Here is a 17,939-nt window from a genome sequence, read left to right on the forward strand (position 1 = left end):
TGGTCCAGTACTCCTCAAAGACAATTTAGTCTGTAATCTCTTTGGGGCAATTTGTTACATATATTGACATTATAGGTGCCAAACTGTCCCTTTGTTCTGGGTCTATATGGAGCCTAGAGCAACGGGGCCCTGCTCCACAACCAGGGCCCCAAGGTGCTACTGTAGTACAAGTGATCATTATAATCAGGGACTTGCCTCCACTGTCCAATGCCATTGTGTTTTTACACGTTAACGGAGACGTTAAATATATGTTCGCACACAGGATCCTCAGGGTAACCATGACCCCAGTTACCATCTACACTGAGCAGTATCATGTCTATTATCATGTTATAACAGGTCATTATTTCCCAGTGTAAACTAATCCTTAGAGGGGAAAGTGAAACTTACTGAATCATTAACCGCATCCACCAGGCCAGACTGCTTTGCTAGGAACAGCAGATCAGCCCACCTCCAAAAGTGGTCTGACTGAGGTCTGTGTAAACAATGTGTCATCCCACTGAGCAGGCATTGCAAAATCCCAACAAACAGGCAGCCGACTTTATAAAATCTAACAAACACCTGCTCCCGATTCAATTTATCCCAAGAATATTGATGCTTCCAACACCAGATAAATCGAGAGTGCAGGAATGTAATACGGAATACTCTATCATTATACTAAGTTTGCAGCAGCTCTCTATTTAATTAGAATTCCCTTTAGAAGATCTTCTTTAGTGCAAATACCGGCAGGCAGCAATTCACTCACTAAACAGATTCCTTTACTGCAAAAGAAAAGAGTCTCTCGGAAAAAAAATCAAATCAAATCAAAGTCAGCATTCATTGAAAATATTGCTGTAGGGATTCGAATATAATTTGTGTTACATATCAAACACTTTCAGTGACTGGATGAGCAAATCACCTTAGTCTTTTGTTTGGATTAATAAGTTAGGTCTTTGAAAAGCGGATTGGGTTTTTGTACAGAGTCCTGTGCTTCTAATAGGCAGGTAAAAGAAAATCTGGACAATCTCTAGAGATCGCTTCCGCTCTACACAGCGGGCTGGGAAGTCTGTGTATCCATTTCCACAATTAAATATATGTTGTTGTGGCCAGCCTGGCGCTCAAATAGGATTAAGCGACCACACAAGAGGCAGCGATGGAAGGAGAGAAATAAATAAATAAAATAATCAGAGCTTCAGGGCCTGAGCCTATCTTAAAACAGAGCCATAAGTGCTTTGCTGAATGAAGATGGACGGAAACAGGCACTTAAGTGTTCTGAATTAGTGCCTTAGTCTGTTCCTTTTTACTGAGCCAGGTTTGTTCCCTATGCTACAGTCTCCAATACCGAGTCCTGTAGAGTTTGAAACCTCCCAAGAAACAAGGCTTCTGTCACTTCCCAAGGGGGACGGCTGTACAATCTAACACAGCTCATTCATCCAGGTCTTCATCTCAAGCTCCTACAAGTCTGCAAAACACCTGGGTACAGCCAATTCCCATAACGCAACCTCTTAATAATACAACTGCCTACGTCTGCTCTTGCTGGCTATTTATTTGTTAGACAAACAACCTGACTCTAGAAGGGGTCTGAAGTAAAGTCTGTTTCAAATGCAGTCCCTAAAAGTCATGATAGTCTTGAAAATGCGGTTAGCACAATCCAGGGGCACAGAATCAGAATGCTAATGCAGACAGGGGTTAATGGGCTGCAGCTCAAAAGGGTGTTACTTGGACAGCATGTGAGCAAAAATAGAGATGGTGTGTGATGGGATTAGCACCCAAGGAAGGAACAATGGGATAAAGACAAGCAGACTACACATTTGTGTTCTATTAGGAATCAAGAAAACCACTTGGGTCATTCATACAAACACCCAGCCCTGCCTGGATTCAACCTTTATTCTGCTAAATAAATAGAATGTTTATCCAATTTATTTATATGAAAACAAAAGGAAAGTCAGAACTCTGTTCCTTTCCCCCCCAGAAGGGTTTTAGTGAGGTAAAGGGACACTGCGTTCATCTGATCACCTTGTTCACGTTGCATTAAGCACTGACAAAAGCGTGAGAAATGTATTTCAAGTACATAAAGAGGGACGATTATCCGTATTTTGCATTCAGACTATTACAAAGCAAACCCCTTCAGGAGATCTCTGGAATTTAAGAACAAGAGAAGTGTTGTCTCAGCATTTTGTGGGATTGCAGTTTTAATATTTAAATATTTCAGAAGTAACATCACAGTACATGAATTTTCTATCTCCAGATGAGAATTAACATCTGTCACTAATCACTTGGCCAGCATCAAGCTGGTGTCAGTGAAGCAAAGTTATGCAAAAGTGAGGATGTTAAAATTACTGAAGCCTAGTAAAACTAACACTCCAGGCAAAGCTATTCCAGATCTCAATGCTTCCCTCCGCTTTAAGCACCAAGTATTCCATATCCATTCTAAGTTTCTACATTGCACTTGCAGGTTTAAAACCAACAGCAAGAATAGGCTTCTATAATTTTTCCACTAACAACCATAAGTGTCACTTTACATGATCTGTACACTGCTGTAAGAGCACCTTGGCATTTATTGTGTACAGGACCTAGAAGAATACATGTTTTTACACAGAGGTATTACAGAGATAGGGTAGCCTAGTGGATAGGGCACTGGTCTGAGAGTCAGGAAAGCTGAGTTTTATTCCTGGCTCTGCTAATGACCTGGAGTGGGTTCCCTAGGGAGGTGGTGGAATTTCCATCCTCAGAGGTTCTTAAGGCCTGGCTTGACAAAGCCCTGGCTGGGATGATTTAGTTGGGGTTGGTCCTGCTTTGAGCAGTGGGTTGGGCTAGATGACCTCCTGAGGTCTTCCAACCCTAATCTTCTATGATTCTATGATGTTCTGTGACCTTGGGGAAGTCACTTCACTTTTTGTGCCCGTTTCTTCTCTCACTCTTTGCCTTGTCAATTTAGACTGGAAGCTTTTACAGGCAGGGGCTCTCTCTTACTATGTATTCTCATAGGGCCCAGCACTTCTGTCATACAAATAATAAATTTTCAACTGCATTAAAGATACAGATTTATTTCTTATTCCTCATTGTGTGTAACAGCTTTTTAGAAGGTGGACAATAAAAAAGTCTTTCCCTGCTAACACTCTCCCAGCAATCACACACACACTTACTTTATGTTGTTTCAAATTAAGTAAAAGCCAATTTGGTTGCCTGTGTTTACTTCCCTGTCTGCGTACCAGGGTGTCTGATTTCTCTGCCGGCACACAAGTGCACCACCTGCCCCAGATCAGCAGGAGGAGATCACACATTGCTTTTCGGCATGACACACCAAAATTCTGGATATTTAATTTTTTTTTTTTTAAAGAAAAAATTAGGAACTGCCACGACTGCCAGAATCATTGATTCACTCAGTGTAGTATCCTACCTCCTACACTGACAAATTTCAGCAGACAAACCCCTGTCAGCAGGCGCCTTTCTCAGCCTGCTCTACAAACACAGCCAGAGAGTATGCAAAGTGCAAACTCCCTCTTCTCCAAGCGTTCAACACAAACCCTCTTCCCAGGCTTAGCAGCGCCTTAATTTCCTTCTCGGGACTGCTCAGCCCACACCCTGGATCTTCTCTCTTCTAAACAGCTCATCCTGCTGTGAGGGAGTCCAGTTTTCAACCAGAAAGTTCGGTTAAAAAGGAAACCCGATAGTGTCCGATCTACTGACTGGACACCCGAAGTCCAGTTACTGAGGGAGAGGGAGGTGCCGTGTCATCACCCGCACCAGCCCCTACTCAGCTGGGGCCGCCTCCTACCTGCGTCAGGCAGCTGCAGCTCCCAGCCCTGGCTCCACAGGCAAGTCCCTCCTGACCTGGCAATCCTACCCACTGCCCTTATATCAAGGTGGGATAACCAGTTACATCTGCCTGGAGAAATGAGAAGGACCCATGCAATTCTCTCCCAGCAGGATCAAGAGCTGGTAACAGAGCGGGAGGTTTCAGGAAACAATGGCCAGTATATTAACCCACATAGCCTCGTGACCCATCAGCTTACACGCTAAGTATCACATTGAATTGCTTTTGTCATTATTTTCCTAGCTAGTGTACATACCAGTACTCTGTTATTCACACACCTAATCACTCCCTCCTTTTTATTTGCAAGTTTCTAACATATAATGGTTACTTACCAAACTACTGTTTTCACTGACCTATTTGCCTCAACAGTAACTATTTCAAAGCGGCTTTCTACCAAGCCTGCATGACTTGGGCTGCAATGGATTATTTCCATAAAAAGTTGATGCAGCCTTTTGCTCACGGCAGGATTCCAGAGTCTATTTGTAAAATAAATCAGACTGTAAAATAATTAAAAACAAGGGGGGAAATTGCACACGCCTCACAAAGTTGCTGCAATCTGGAGCTGCTCAGAATGACGGTAGCAAGCTTGCACTATGGCCCCATCCCCTCCACTATACCCCTTATGCTCGGGGGGGGGTGGGGGGAAGAGACGGACAGACGACACAGACTATATTAGAGCAACCTATGGCATTCCCATGCAGTATCTGTGTGAAGGAATTCTCCCCTAGCTAGTTAGGGTTTTTTTTCAGCCCCCTGTATACCACTGCAGGGGCATACAGTGGCCATAGGGAGGTGGGGAACTCCCAAGATTTAAAAAATGTATATATAGCTTTTATAAACACTCCGTACAAAGCATTAAACATTAAAAAAAATTCCACATGCTTTTAAAAAACAAATAAGTAGAGGTGGATGAACTATTCCTAATGTTTGGTTTTGTCAATGAAATTTGGACTTTATTTGGGAACTTTTTGTGAATTTTTAATACTTGCTAAATTTGTCATGCTAATAATTTTTCAATGAAAAACTTTATATGAAAAAGGCCAGCTGATTTAGGTTGACCAGATGTCCCGATTTAATAGGGACGACCCCGATATTTGGGACCTTTCCTTATATAGGCGCCTACCACCGCCCACCCCATCCCGATTTTTCATACTTGCTATCTAATCACCCTAAGGTGATTGGTTGCTGCTGTGAGAGATTGTTTCATCTTTTTCTGTGATTAGTAATTTCTTAACACCACTGTATGGTTGGTCACTTGGTGCCACATGGTATTTCCTCTTCCCTTCCAAAACTACGGCCCAGTTCCTGCAATGTGATCTGTGGGAGCAGATCCAGCATAGCAAACTCACAATTTTATCATGAGCCTCACAATATTTGGAAAACATGAACTCTAAAGGTTCAAATACCAGAAGGCAAATAAAAAGTCCCCACATTTAAGTTGGACACACTTTTTTTCTTTCTGAGAATCTGACTAATGATTTTTGAATGCTTTGGGATGGCAATACCGCAGATCTATGCATGTTCTCTGCCTGAATTGGTTTCAAAACATTCCTAAAGTAGTTTTCCTCTAGCATATTTGGCAATTGCAGAATACATGATGGTGTCGTATAAAGGTTTTATTGGCATTCATTCAGGATCAGCTGCATAACTTCATCACAAGATTAATGTGCCATTCCTAAATTCATATTGATAAAAATGTTTATTCCACTCCATATTAATATGTATTCTATGGACATATTAATTATATACATATATATTTACACACACACGTAATACACACTCACTAGGGCCCTACCGAATTCGCAGTCATGAAAAACGTGTCACGGACCGTGAAATCTGGTCTCCCCCCATGAAATCCGGTCTGGTGTGCAGATTTCATGTGGGAGACCAGTGTTTCACAAACTGGGGGTCCTGACCCAAAAGGGAGTTGCAGGGAGGGTCACAAGGTAATTTGGTGGGGGGGGGGGCGGGTGTCACAGCATTGCCACCCTTACTTCTGTGATGCCTTCAGAGCTGAGCGGTCGGAGAGTGGCGGCTGCTGACTGACGGCCCAGCTCTGCAGGCAGCAGCGCAGAAGACAGGGTGGCAACACCAGACCGTGCCACCCGTACTCTGTGCTGGTGCTGGCCATGGCTCTGCCTTCAGAGCTGGGCTCCCGGCCTACAGCCGCTGCTCTCCAGCGGCCCAGTTCTGAAGGCAGCACTGCCACTCAGAAGCCATGCAGAAGTAAGGGTAGCAGTACCGCAACCCCCCCTACAATAACCCTGCGATCCCGCCCCCACAACTCCTTTTTGGGTCAGAACCCCTACAATTACAACACTGTGAGATTTCAGATTTAAATAGCTGAAATCATGAAATTTACAAATTTTTAAAATCCTATGACCATGAAATTGACCAAAATGGACCATGAATTTGGCAGGGGGCCCTGACAATCACACACAATACACAGAAACCGACAAGGTAACACAACAAGCAAACCTCAATCTCTCTCTCTCAAGCCAAACACTCAATGCAAATAAAACAAGGAATTCTTAAAACAACTATAAAACCCAGACAAGCAGCACAAAACAGGGGGAGGTGCATTCCACAGGGCTGCTATCATGACAGACCAGAAAAAGGACAGGGAGGGAAAGGTTAGTGAAACGAGAGAAATGCTAACATGGCATTAAAAAAAATAATAATCAGCACTGAGGCATGCGGTGAAGCACATTTCCTGGCCCCTATCGATCCCTGGGTTGTGTTCTGTTTACAGTTTCCACCCCCCTAGAGTTTTCAAGACAGATGCACAAGACTGCAGGGAACATTCACAGATGAGCTGCTCTCCCTTCTCTAAGAGTTTAGGTTTTTTTCTGGCTAGATGAATGCTCTGTCGGCTGCACTGGGATGGAACAAGAGCTGCAGTCAAGGCTACATATCCACGTATTTTCTGGGGATATTGAATCCAGGATATTGAATCTCATCGAGATCTGGGAAGAGGTGGATTGAGACTAAAATGCGGCTTCCAAAACTTCATCCTCTGATCACCTAAACATCCAGCAGCCCTCTTCCCCCATCCTCCCGTCATAACCATAAGGGTAGCCTAAAATTCCTCCTTATCTGTAAGGGGTTAAGAAGCTCAAATAACCTGGTTGGCATCTGACCAAAGGAACCAATGGGGACAAAAGATGCTTTCAAATCTGGGGAGGGGGGAAAGAGGGTTTATTTTGTGCTCTTTGTTTAGGTGGTGGTTCTCTCTTGGGACTGAGGGAGGTCAGACAGAAATCCATCTTCTCCAACCCATCCTAATCCAAGTCTCCAATATTGCAACCAGTATAGGTAAGCCATGCAAGGCGGATTAGTTTATCTTTTGTTTTATGTGATTTTTCCCTGTGTTAAGAGGAAGGTTTATTCCTGTTTTCTGTAACTTCAAGGTTTTGCCCAGAAGGGGATCCTCTGTGTTTTGAATCTGAATACCCTGTAAAGTATTTTCCATCCTGATTTTACAGAGATGATTTTTACCTTTCTTTTCTTTTTTTTTCTTTTTTTTAAATAAAATCCTTCTTTTGAGAACCTGACTGATTTTTCCATTGTTCCAAGACCCAGGGGGTTGGGTCTTTGATCATTTCATAACCAATTGGTTAGGATATTATTCTCAAGCCTCCCCAGGAAAGGGGGTGTGTAAGGCTTGGGGGGATATTTTGGGGGACGACATCTCCAAGCAGTCTCTTCCCTGATTCTTCGTTAAATCGCTTGGTGGTGACAGCATACCAGGGTTTAACCTAAGCTAGTAGAAATAAGCTTAGGGGGCTTTCAGGCGGGTCCCCACGTCTGTACCCTAGAGTTCAGAGTGGAGAAGGAACCCTGACATCCCCTCTAGACACTCTTCATCCCAATCCCATGCCTCTAAGCATCCTCTGCCATCTCCCCCCTAGATTAAATGCTTTGCAGTCCCACTCCAAGACACTTGCTACCATTGGAGTTCTTTGAAACCTCCTCCACAGATAAACTCAGTTCCAAGTCGTGTGTCCCTTCATGAGCCTGATCCAACGCTGACTGACTTCAGTGGGTGTTGAACCAAGCCCTGAACAACAGGGGGGTTTTCGAGAGAGTGCATTTCAGACAGCTGTATCACTCTGTTTAAAACCAGATTTTAAAATAGTTGGTACTCTCCGTGGATTGGTATAATAAGACCCTGAGAGAAGCTGAATAGCTACAGGCCAGATACTCGGCTGGTATTAACTGGCATAGCTCCACTGAAATCAATACAGCTATGCTGGATTTATACCAGCTGAGGATCTGTCCCTATTTCTCTTTTCTTTTTGCCAATTTTATCTTCCATTTGACAGTCACTGATTCCCCAGCCATTATTGCTAGCGAGGAGCTGAAAGTCATTAATGTGCTTTTAAAATAACAGCTGCAATTTACATAGCATTTTTCTCCAGCTCAAGCATCGTTGTGCACCAACACTATCAATGCACCTCTGGAGAGCCCTAGGAAATTGCATTTGAGTTAACTGCAGCTATACGGGGGTGAGGAAGAGTGATGGACAGACGAGGCACATCCTGCTAACTAGGAACTCCAGGGAGATTTTATCGATCTCCCAAGACCTGCACTTATTACAGCGTTACCAGCTTCCGCGATCACAAGTCTCATTATATTTGTTTTTTTCTTAAGGTGCTAGAGCCTGGGGGCATCTGATTAGAGGAGAAACTTGGCTTTCAGTTCAAAATAAAAAGAAATTTCCAGCTCTCATCATTCTGGAGTGAAGCCTGAAAATGTGAACCCTAAAGGTTCGGAAACCAGAAAGCACGAGAAAAGAACCCCACGCTCACGTTTCTTTAATTCTCCTGATTTTAACACAAGCCTCACGATAGCTGGAGGGACCCGACTCAGGACTTTTCAGTGCTTGGGATCTGCAACACTGTGTTTGCTTTGTACTTTTAAATTTCGTCCGCGTCAACCAAGTGCTGGGGTAAAACAAAAAGCCCGCCCCTTGCAAGCACTTTCCCAAACAAGGGTGGTGGTTACTTTCACTGCCATCACCGCAGGCCCACCTCAGTCAGCTCTGGTCACAGCAACAGTCTCTGCCCTGGCTCCAGGGAAGCCACCAACAGCCTCTGAGGCTCCCTGCTTGATCAAAGCCGCAGCAAGCCCATCCATTTCTAGCTGGCCTAGCCACCTCTAGAGGGGGACAAAGTGCCACTCCAAGCAAGTGGGGGCTACATTTATCTTTAGACCGGCAACTTTGCCAGCATTTGAAAGACGAGTTCCTTCCCTGACTGGTAGGTGGACTGGAGCCATCAGGATAGGCTGCTGGCTCTGGATAAGAAATGGTACTTCCTGATTTCATTTACAGTTCATTAATAGAAGGGTCTTGTGCTGTAAAAAATCCACTCTCCATATTCCAGTGATGTCCCAATGAGCATCCGCCAGTAACCTAGCTTCGTGTTTCTTTCCCTGTCTTGCTACATTTGTTCTACAGCCGCGGTTCTGGGCTCAGGACCCATTTGCAAATATTGATAGCCTCTTGCAACCCCGTAAATAGGCCGGGGAATGATGGGTCCTGCCCCTTGGGGGGAGCAGGAGGCCCAGAGTGGGGGATGGGTCTTGTCCTAGGAAGGGGGTAGGAGACCCTGGAGGGGGTGGTGTTGCAGAACCCACCCCACACTCACCCTGCAGCGGCAGCTCCGGTCCCATGGGGCTGGCTGGACTCAGCTTCCCGCTCCGGGCAGTCTAAACTCTGGGGTTGCAGTGCTGCTCAGGTTTGACCCTGCCCCCACAATGGGGGTCAGCTGGGCCAAATTTGAGCGAGTGGCATTGTGACCAGGCACACGGGGTCACAGCATCCCCCACTCAAATCTGGCCTGGCTGGCCCCCCACCATCCTGACAGAGCAGCAGCTGTGCCAAACCTGAGCAGCACTGAGACCCCAGAGGCAGAGCCCTGCATGGATACCCAATTTATATCCACAGATATAAAGCAGATATTCATGGAGCTGCAGGGCTTTAGCAACAACGAGTGAGACGAGCAGGGCCATGGCCAACGACCGGGCAGGAACCACAGCCGTAAAATCAGCAGCACGTTGGGCCTCGGTGCTGGAGGAGCCAACGCCCAGCCCAGGCAGCTCCTCCGGTGTGGCTGTACTGCCCCCAGCCCTGCCCCATGGGGCAGGCACCAGGCTCACCGGCAGCTGTCCCTGGTCACGCTAGCGTGATGAGCTGCTTACGGACATAAATTGTGTATCCGCGCCGGGCTCTACCCAGAGGTCATGATGCCCGGACAGGGCAGCTGAGCCCAGCCAGCCCCGCAGGAGTAGGGCTACCCTGTGACCCCTTGAAACATTCTGGCCACCCGATTTTAGGTTGTGACCCACAGGTTGAGAAACCTTGTTCTACACAGAGTGCTAACAAGGTCCACGACACACTGCTGATGCAAGGGACTGCATCCATCTGCTCAAAACAGGCTGGTGAAAAACCACAGCAGCAATAAACGGCAGAGCACTGAAGGTGGTGGGTCGTGTTCTGTCCCATACACATCTTTGCAATCTGTCTTTCGCAACCAGTAAGCATCTCCATCCCAGGTATGCAATTTATGGCGATGCTTAGCCAGCACCCTTAGGGCTGTGTGCTGTACCTGCTTCGGGATCAGACGCCATTTCTTGAGGCAGAATAAATAACTGATCTTGTCCGTACGTCACTAGCCCTTATGTGCTTATTGTTTCTCTGAGTTTAGAGTCCGAGGCAAAATGAAAGGTGGATACAGTGGTTACTATTATAATGCTGACTTTCACTACAGGCAACATTACTGCACTAATATAAAGGACAGCCATACCAGGAACCATGTTATAACATAACAGCAAATAGGTAACCTTCCTCCTCTTCGCCTCCCCCAAGATGAGACGAAAATTAGTAACATCAATAATGTCAATTGCTTGCAAGTTGCAGATCACAGGATCTGAATACCCCTGATCCTAGAAATCAAGTCCATCCAGGCAGACTCTTCATGGAACCCTCTTGACTGCACTGGCTTGCTGTCTGAAGGTAAGAGTCCAGCCATGATTGCAGGATATATGTTCTCTGACTTGTAAATTGCGGGAATTAAGTTTTGCACATTTTGAGCTCAAGTTTATTAAAGCTCCTGATCGCTCCAGGGTGTGATCTACACAGCGGAGCAGAGGCCTGGGAGATAATAGTTGTGGGGTCTATTCTGAGCTGATCCATTGAGGGACCTTGGAGAAGTTACCACTTGCCTTTGAAAAATTCACCCTCCTGAGGACCATAGCTAGGCTGACCGAGTCCCTGGTGTAGATGTGGCTTGGTTGAAAATTCCTCCTTCGACATAGCTACTGCCACTCAGAGAGGTGGATTAGCTAACTCGATGCAAACAGCCATCTGTCGATGCAGAAAGCATCTACATTATGGCCCGTAGCACCGACACGCCCTCAGTTTCCCCCTCAACACGGATAACTCTTCCCAACCTCACAGGGATATTGTGAGGTTTAATTCATGCTTGCAAGTGAGTCTCAGACAAAAGACACTACGCAAGAGTCAAAAAAATATTCATAGCCAAAGGGGGGGTAACTGTGCTGTTAGGGATTATTTGAACATCTTTCGGAGTCTGAAAGTTGGGATTCATCCATCCCTGGTGTGACTCTTCTCTTGCTCTTTTCCTACAGGCCTGATATGGTGGCGTTAGCAGATGTTGCCTGACAGCTGCTGCTTGCTTGGTTTTTTTCCCCTAAACAACCAACAACAGCCACAGATTGTAGTTTTTCATACTTGGGGCCCATAAATTCCTTTTATGTCAGTTGCATTCAGATTACACCTGCCTGCAATTTATCCCCTACGTTTTGTAGCTGGGTAGAAAGCACTTTCGGCAACAGCATTCAGCTTCCGTGTCCCTAGCTGCACCTCCGGCACTCAGAGGGAGTTGGTTTGCTTCCCCGGCTGGGATAAGGCCAGCCGCTGTGCACTTGACCTTGAAATCTCCAAGACAAGATAGGGGATGTCTGCACTTCGGGCTGGGAAGTGATTCTCAGCTTGAGGAGACATACCCACGCTGGCTTGCTAAAAATATAGAGTAACCAAGGCAGTGCAAGTGGTGGGAGGGGCGAGCTGCCTGAATACAGACCTAGCACCTTGGATGGGTACCAACTCAGGTGGCTTGCTCTGGTTGCCATTTGCACCGCTGTGGTTACATTTTATTTTCTGGGCACTAGCTCGATCAGATCTTGGACTCACACCCCCTGGACCTTGGAATCACACCCCACGCCAAGTGTCAACAGACCCTTACTCACCTCAAGAGTTTTTAATTCTTCCTCTCCAACGTCTTTGTCGTTTTCGCCCCGCTTACCTTCCTGTATGACACTCAGTCCCTCTGCTTTGGGGACACGTCTGTCAGAGATCCAACTCAAACGAAAGGGAGCAACTTGCATTTTCCCTGAGCTGGTTTTCACACCATAAATTAGAGCGGCTAAAACATCCTAGGAGATCTTCTTGCCGGTCCCTCTGCTGCTTTAGACTGCCACTTTGTGCCCATCATTTAAATCATCACCACTCTTCTTGGGACCAAGTAGCATCACGACACAATAAATCCTTGGTAGGGACAGTGATCCCCATACGGCATGCCTTGAGCCTCACAAGCTCTGTTGTTTCAACCAATAATATTTTCTTACAAAGTGGTCTAATTTTAAAGGGGAATTTCAGAGCCGAGTATTTACTTCCCTGTGTGTAGTAGGATCAAATCCAAAACTATACAGATTTTTTTCCCCCCACCTGGTGCTTCTTAACATCACAGCCTATGCAAGATCAGAAATAACACTGCACCCCCTTTAACAGTGCAGCTCAATGCATTGAAAATCCAAATGCAAAATCTTTTATTTCAACCTTACCTAAGGGCTTAGAGCAGCCACAGAAGAGGATTTAGGCCAGGTCTGCACTTAAAGTTAAGTCAACCAGCTATGTCGCTCAGGGGTGTGAGAAACCCACACCTTTGAGTGACACAGTTAAGTTGATCTAACATCAGTGTAGGCAGCGCTAGGCCCACGGAAGAATTCTTTTGCCAACTAGCTGCCACCTCTCGGGGAGGTGGATTAACTACAGTGACAGGAGACTGGAGTGAGTGGCTACAGTGAAGCAGCTACAGTCCTGCAGCAGTGTTTCAAGCGTAAACTAGCCCTAGTTCGCAAGCTGAGTAAACTGGAGTGGTAGTTTATCAATGTTTTCATTTGGAGACATAGGCTCATTCTCTCTAATACTCAGACAAGCCATGCAAGTCACCAGGAGACAAAGGCAAAGCCATGAGCAAGTTCACTGCCACCTTCAAGAAGAAACTTGAAGGGATTTATAATATAATTTTCCAGGTTAAATTATCTCACAAGTGTTGTGAGCTGGAAAGCAGTAGCCATTGTGGCTAGCTCGATCCCATTATTACCTCACACAGGAGGCAAAGAGCAGTTCTGCAAAGAGACCACGCTGATCTTCTGGACAAGAGTAGGAATGACAACAACATGTCCTCGGTTGTATTCGTATGCAGGTTGGTCATGGCCATTCCTGGTCATTCTGCCATTGGCAGCACATTGTCCAACTTTCAGGGTGACCGTGCTCACAGACAGTATTGTAATTTAAAAAAAAAAATCACCCAAATCTACAGTGGTTAGATACACAAATAAAGGTACAACGTCCTGAACAACCTGTCAAGAGGAGGAATCGTAGCCAGCTCTATTAAGAAAACCTCAGTTCTGCTAGGATGGGTCACCAGCCACCCAAGTCAGTCTCACACACGCGCACACACACACGCCAGTTTCCATCTCAAAAGAGACAAAGCAAGGCAAAAGTCTGGAGGAAAAAAACAATTAAGGAAATAAGAAAGCAGAATGATTTATTTCAACCCAGGGAAACAGAAAACTAAGCCTGAGGGATTCAGCTAAGCTGGACTCAGCCCCTCCCCTTCCAGTGCCCCCCTGCCCCTTTGCCTCCATCACTTCACCAAGCCCTGGCCGAAACTCAAGGCATCGGTGCATAATTTGTTAAGTCTCTGCAGCTTTCCTGACATCCACTGGCATTCATGGCTACGCCCACCATATAATGCTGAAACAGGGCATTGGGGGTGGGATGCATACAGGCGCACACACGGATAAATGACATTGGGACACCATCCATTTCAAGGAGAAAGCTCTCTGCTGGAGGGGCTGCAGAAGGCTCAGTGAACGTTCACCGTATAGCAGGGAAATTCAGGCCCGTCTATCGGGCTAAGTATGGAAGCACGGGACAGAATTTTGGTGGGAGTGAAATCATTTCACCTGGGCCCTTATAAACAACTAGAAGGCCCTTAAGAAGCAGCCCGGTTCCTTCTGACCCCAGCAGATAAAGGCAGGAGGCTCTGGGGTGACTATAAACCCTGTGATCAGAATGAAAAGGGCAACTTTTTGTTCCTCTTTGGTAAATATTGTGGATGATTCTCAGGATGTGGGACAGACAGACAGAGGGAGGGAGAAAGAGAAGGGAGGAGAGAGACAGGGTGTAAAGCACAGATCCTGTGACAGAGCCACGCACAGACAACAGGACACAGAAAGACCTGGGCACAAAGACAAAGGGAAAGTTTAACGCTTACCCTGTAGGGCTTCTTTGGCTCGCGCTAGCTCTTGCTCTTTCTGGGCCAGTTGGAGTTTGAGCTCAGTGGCGGAGAGAACCTCTGTCGACTTGCCGCCATGTGTCTCCTCCAGATCTTTTGTTAGCATTTCCTTCATTTGTCGGAGCAGGTGAACCTCCTCTTGAAGCTGGGTCACTTCTTCTCGTAACAGCACTGGAGGAAGAGAGAACACAATTCGAGGAAGTGACTAGCTGCTCTCTTCGGCTCTGGCAGGTTTTCAGTCGCTCGGGCAGTTTGACAACCGAAACCCGGGTGGTGAAAAGAACCCAGCACTGGCGTTGTGCATGCAACTCTCAAGCCCCCGCAATGCCACTGAGTGGGACCACAGCACCCCCAGGTTAACCTGTTCGTCCTGCTTAGATACATGGTGCCAGAGGCACAGGTAAAGTGCAGTGGCAGTGAAGTCAATTGTATTCTCCATAGAAATGCTTCACTCTAATTTGATAAGGGAGATTGCAATCTGCACACTGCAAAGCACTGAGGATATTTTGGACGGTCACCCAGGGGCTACTCCGTAGGTTTAAAAAGATGAATGTGGTGGAGCAAATGCACCCTTGACGTCAGAATTTTTCAGAGGAGGGATGGAACCAGTAGAAGGGAGCTCAGAGAGCTCCTGCCAGTAACTTGTTTCTATTCTGTTCCTTTCCCAGTTCTTATAGCCATGATCAGAGAGGAAATTTCAGCCCTTGGAGAAGCACTAGCAAAGATTTTCAAGGGTGATGGGTGATTTGGGGTGCCTTTATTTTTGGATGCCAGACTTAAAGCAGCTTGAAAAAAGGGTCGGATTTTCAGAAAGGGCTGAGGACCTACCTTCTGGAAATCAGGGTGCTTTAAGATTTCTCAGACTGGTTACCCAAAAATCATCCATCATTTAAAAAAAATCTTGACCATTACCTCTAAATTCTGCTAATTTAAGGCCCCTGCTGTTCCTTAATGATTTTTGCTATAGCCACAATAACTAGAGAAAGCAATTGCTCAGCCTGATCTCAGTAGATGTTGCCTTCAACTCTCGATCTACTCCACTGAGTTTCACTATATCTAAGTTCAATGCGAGCAGGTTCTGCTTACATTCACCCATGTGCTCAAACTCTGCCCAAGAAATCTTAGCTAAGGTGTTTTGAGAGATCTTGGGGGGGAGGCGGAGGGGAATCTCCTTTCATTTATGGGCAAAAACCAAAGTTTTAAAGCTTTCAATCCTTGTTGTCTGTATCTAATTCTTCTACATTAAATTACTAACCATCACTAGCCCCTTAAAGTACTATCCCTACAAGTATGGAAGCAGAGGGCAAGGATCCTGAAACGTTAACAAAGCAAGTTCAGAAATAGTCCTTGCGAGTTAAACTCCATTAATTTTTTTTTTTTTGCATAGTTCATGTGTGTACAGGAAAGGAGGTTCTGATTGGCTCTAGAAAAACAGCTGCTTCTATTGAAAACCATTTGGTGGCCAACTAAAACCCAACCAAATGCTATCCAGAAGCATCTCTACGAGACAAGGCAAAAGAGATGAAGTATCCTCCATAGGCCATTTACAAAATATGCATCTTTAAAGAGACTCATGAGAAGCCATTATGACAAACTGCTGTAAAATGATGCATTTTGGGCTGTGACGGATGCCAAATACAGCTTGCCGGAGCGTTGTAGTGCATCCATTGTCATAAATATTGCAAGTGTGTATGCAGGTGGGGGAGGAGAGAGAGCAAGCCTCATACATCAAAAGGTTAAAGTGATACACGGGAGCAGATCTGTTCCTCAGCTGAATAATGGAATCCCAGACAATACTGTAGGGGGCTAGTTTCTGAACCATTATCACAGCAATACGGGGCGAGAACAGCAAAGATGCTTACTGCTGTTTAAAAGGGGTATGTAATACAAGACGAGACTCGCATCACTGCTGGTTATAGATGAAATATTCAGAGACACCGCACTCAGAAATGCATTATGCTCTACTGTTCTTAGGACCTGCTTGCCCTCGCTTTCCATTATCCTTACACCCACCGGGTTCTCCCCACCTAAGTCTTTGGAAATATTTTTTTTTTAAGCAATATATATATGGAGTAAATAACCCCTCCAAACAAGCAATCGTACTTTCAACAGGGCATGTTTTCAAACTCCAGTTTGACCCAGGGTCACTCCTAGAACAGCAGCACGAACATAAAACAGGAATCTATGAGCATATTCAAGAGCACAGCCAAAAAATCTGCCAGCGCCGACTCCACCAGTAACAATGTTGCAATGAAGACCAATGGAGCCAGAAGTTAAAACCCTACAGTCCCCTGTATTTAGGTGCCATGCGGTGCCTGCCAAACTGGAATTTTTAGACCAGCCAGCTTTCTGCCACCATTGGACTGCCGGTGTGGAGTCCCTGATTAAAAAGGGTACTGAAGTGCTGTATCTACCCCTCACCACAGCACTGCTGTGGAAACAAGGCATGAAGGGAAGATAAGAGCCGAACAAGGACAGTTGGGAGGGGGGAAAAAGGAGGGTGGGTTTTCTTTAAATAAATGTACATGGTGGGGAACGGGAAGGACATTTTGTTTGCGGTTTCAAAGCGGTCACCCCTGGTCACCCAGGGAGAGATTATACCTGCGTCGCCTGCTTCTTTTGAAAATCCGTTTACCTGCCAAATCTCCCTCCTCCGCTGACAGCCGGCTCTGGCAAGGGTAGACTAACTCCGGGCTCTTGCCGAGACCTTCGTCTGTGCAAATCTTAGGCCAAATTCTCTGCGGCTGGAAATTGTGCGTGGCCTCCACAGAGCTGCACCGAAGTGCACCACCAGCTTTCAGCGAAACAGGCAGCTGGCGCAGAACCACGCTGCACCGCGGGGAGTGCCGGCGGCCCCAGGCCTCCCCTGAGCACTGGCGGCATCTTTGAGGGTGTGCTCCTTTTGCGTCCAGTTAGCTGCACCTACAGTACTTCCCTTTCTCCCTATTCCACTTGAGGTGGCCAAAGCAAAGGGTAGGGGAAAGGGGGAGGGAGTGCGAGGACTGAAGATGTGGCTGGCCCCTGGGCAGGGAGTACAAAGGGGGAAAAAGGCGGCTTCTCTCCCCTCCCCGCCTGCCCTTCCTGTTCAAGGACCAGACCATCTGGCCAACAGCGTTAAAGGGATAACCCTGTGATATCAGCCTGTCATGAGAGGTACCAACACTGTGCCATTGCTCAGCCCACCTGGTCTCTAGAAAGCAGCTTTCCAGGGAGCAGACCCACCCCGTGTTTCCAAAGGGCTGTCTGATCCCCCTCGGAGCCTCCAGCTCCTTATCTAGTCCTCTTGTTGGCCTTGAGAGGGCAAGACAGAGAGAGGCACAAGTTGCGCGTGATACACAGAATCACAGGTTGCTCTGATCACCAACCCAGAACCTGGATTCCTTTGGCCCTCGTAGGACAATCATCAAAACCCCTCCAAAAGCAGACATTTGTCCCAAGTTTAAACTGCTGGACTTTGCTCTTCAGACCCAACTTTAATCATGACAACAGAAAACCCCTGTCTAAACCAGCGTTTGACTACATTTATACCGCGCATT

General features: G+C 46.3%; 1 protein-coding gene across 10 annotated transcripts in view; it reads right to left on the reverse strand.

Moving 5' to 3' along the window:
- The window catches only part of KAZN (kazrin, periplakin interacting protein), a 721,176-nt gene that overhangs the window by 131,849 nt on the left and 571,388 nt on the right, over window positions 1-17,939 (reverse strand). For all 10 annotated transcript variants that reach the window (XM_037881298.2, XM_037881299.2, XM_037881300.2 and 7 more), the window contains one exon: window positions 14,383-14,574. In XM_037881298.2, the coding sequence (XP_037737226.1) occupies window positions 14,383-14,574 (192 nt within the window). The remainder of the gene's footprint in view (window positions 1-14,382; window positions 14,575-17,939) is intronic.

The sequence above is a fragment of the Chelonia mydas genome, chromosome 18, assembly GCF_015237465.2.
Source record: "Chelonia mydas isolate rCheMyd1 chromosome 18, rCheMyd1.pri.v2, whole genome shotgun sequence".
Taxonomy (NCBI): domain Eukaryota; kingdom Metazoa; phylum Chordata; order Testudines; family Cheloniidae; genus Chelonia; species Chelonia mydas.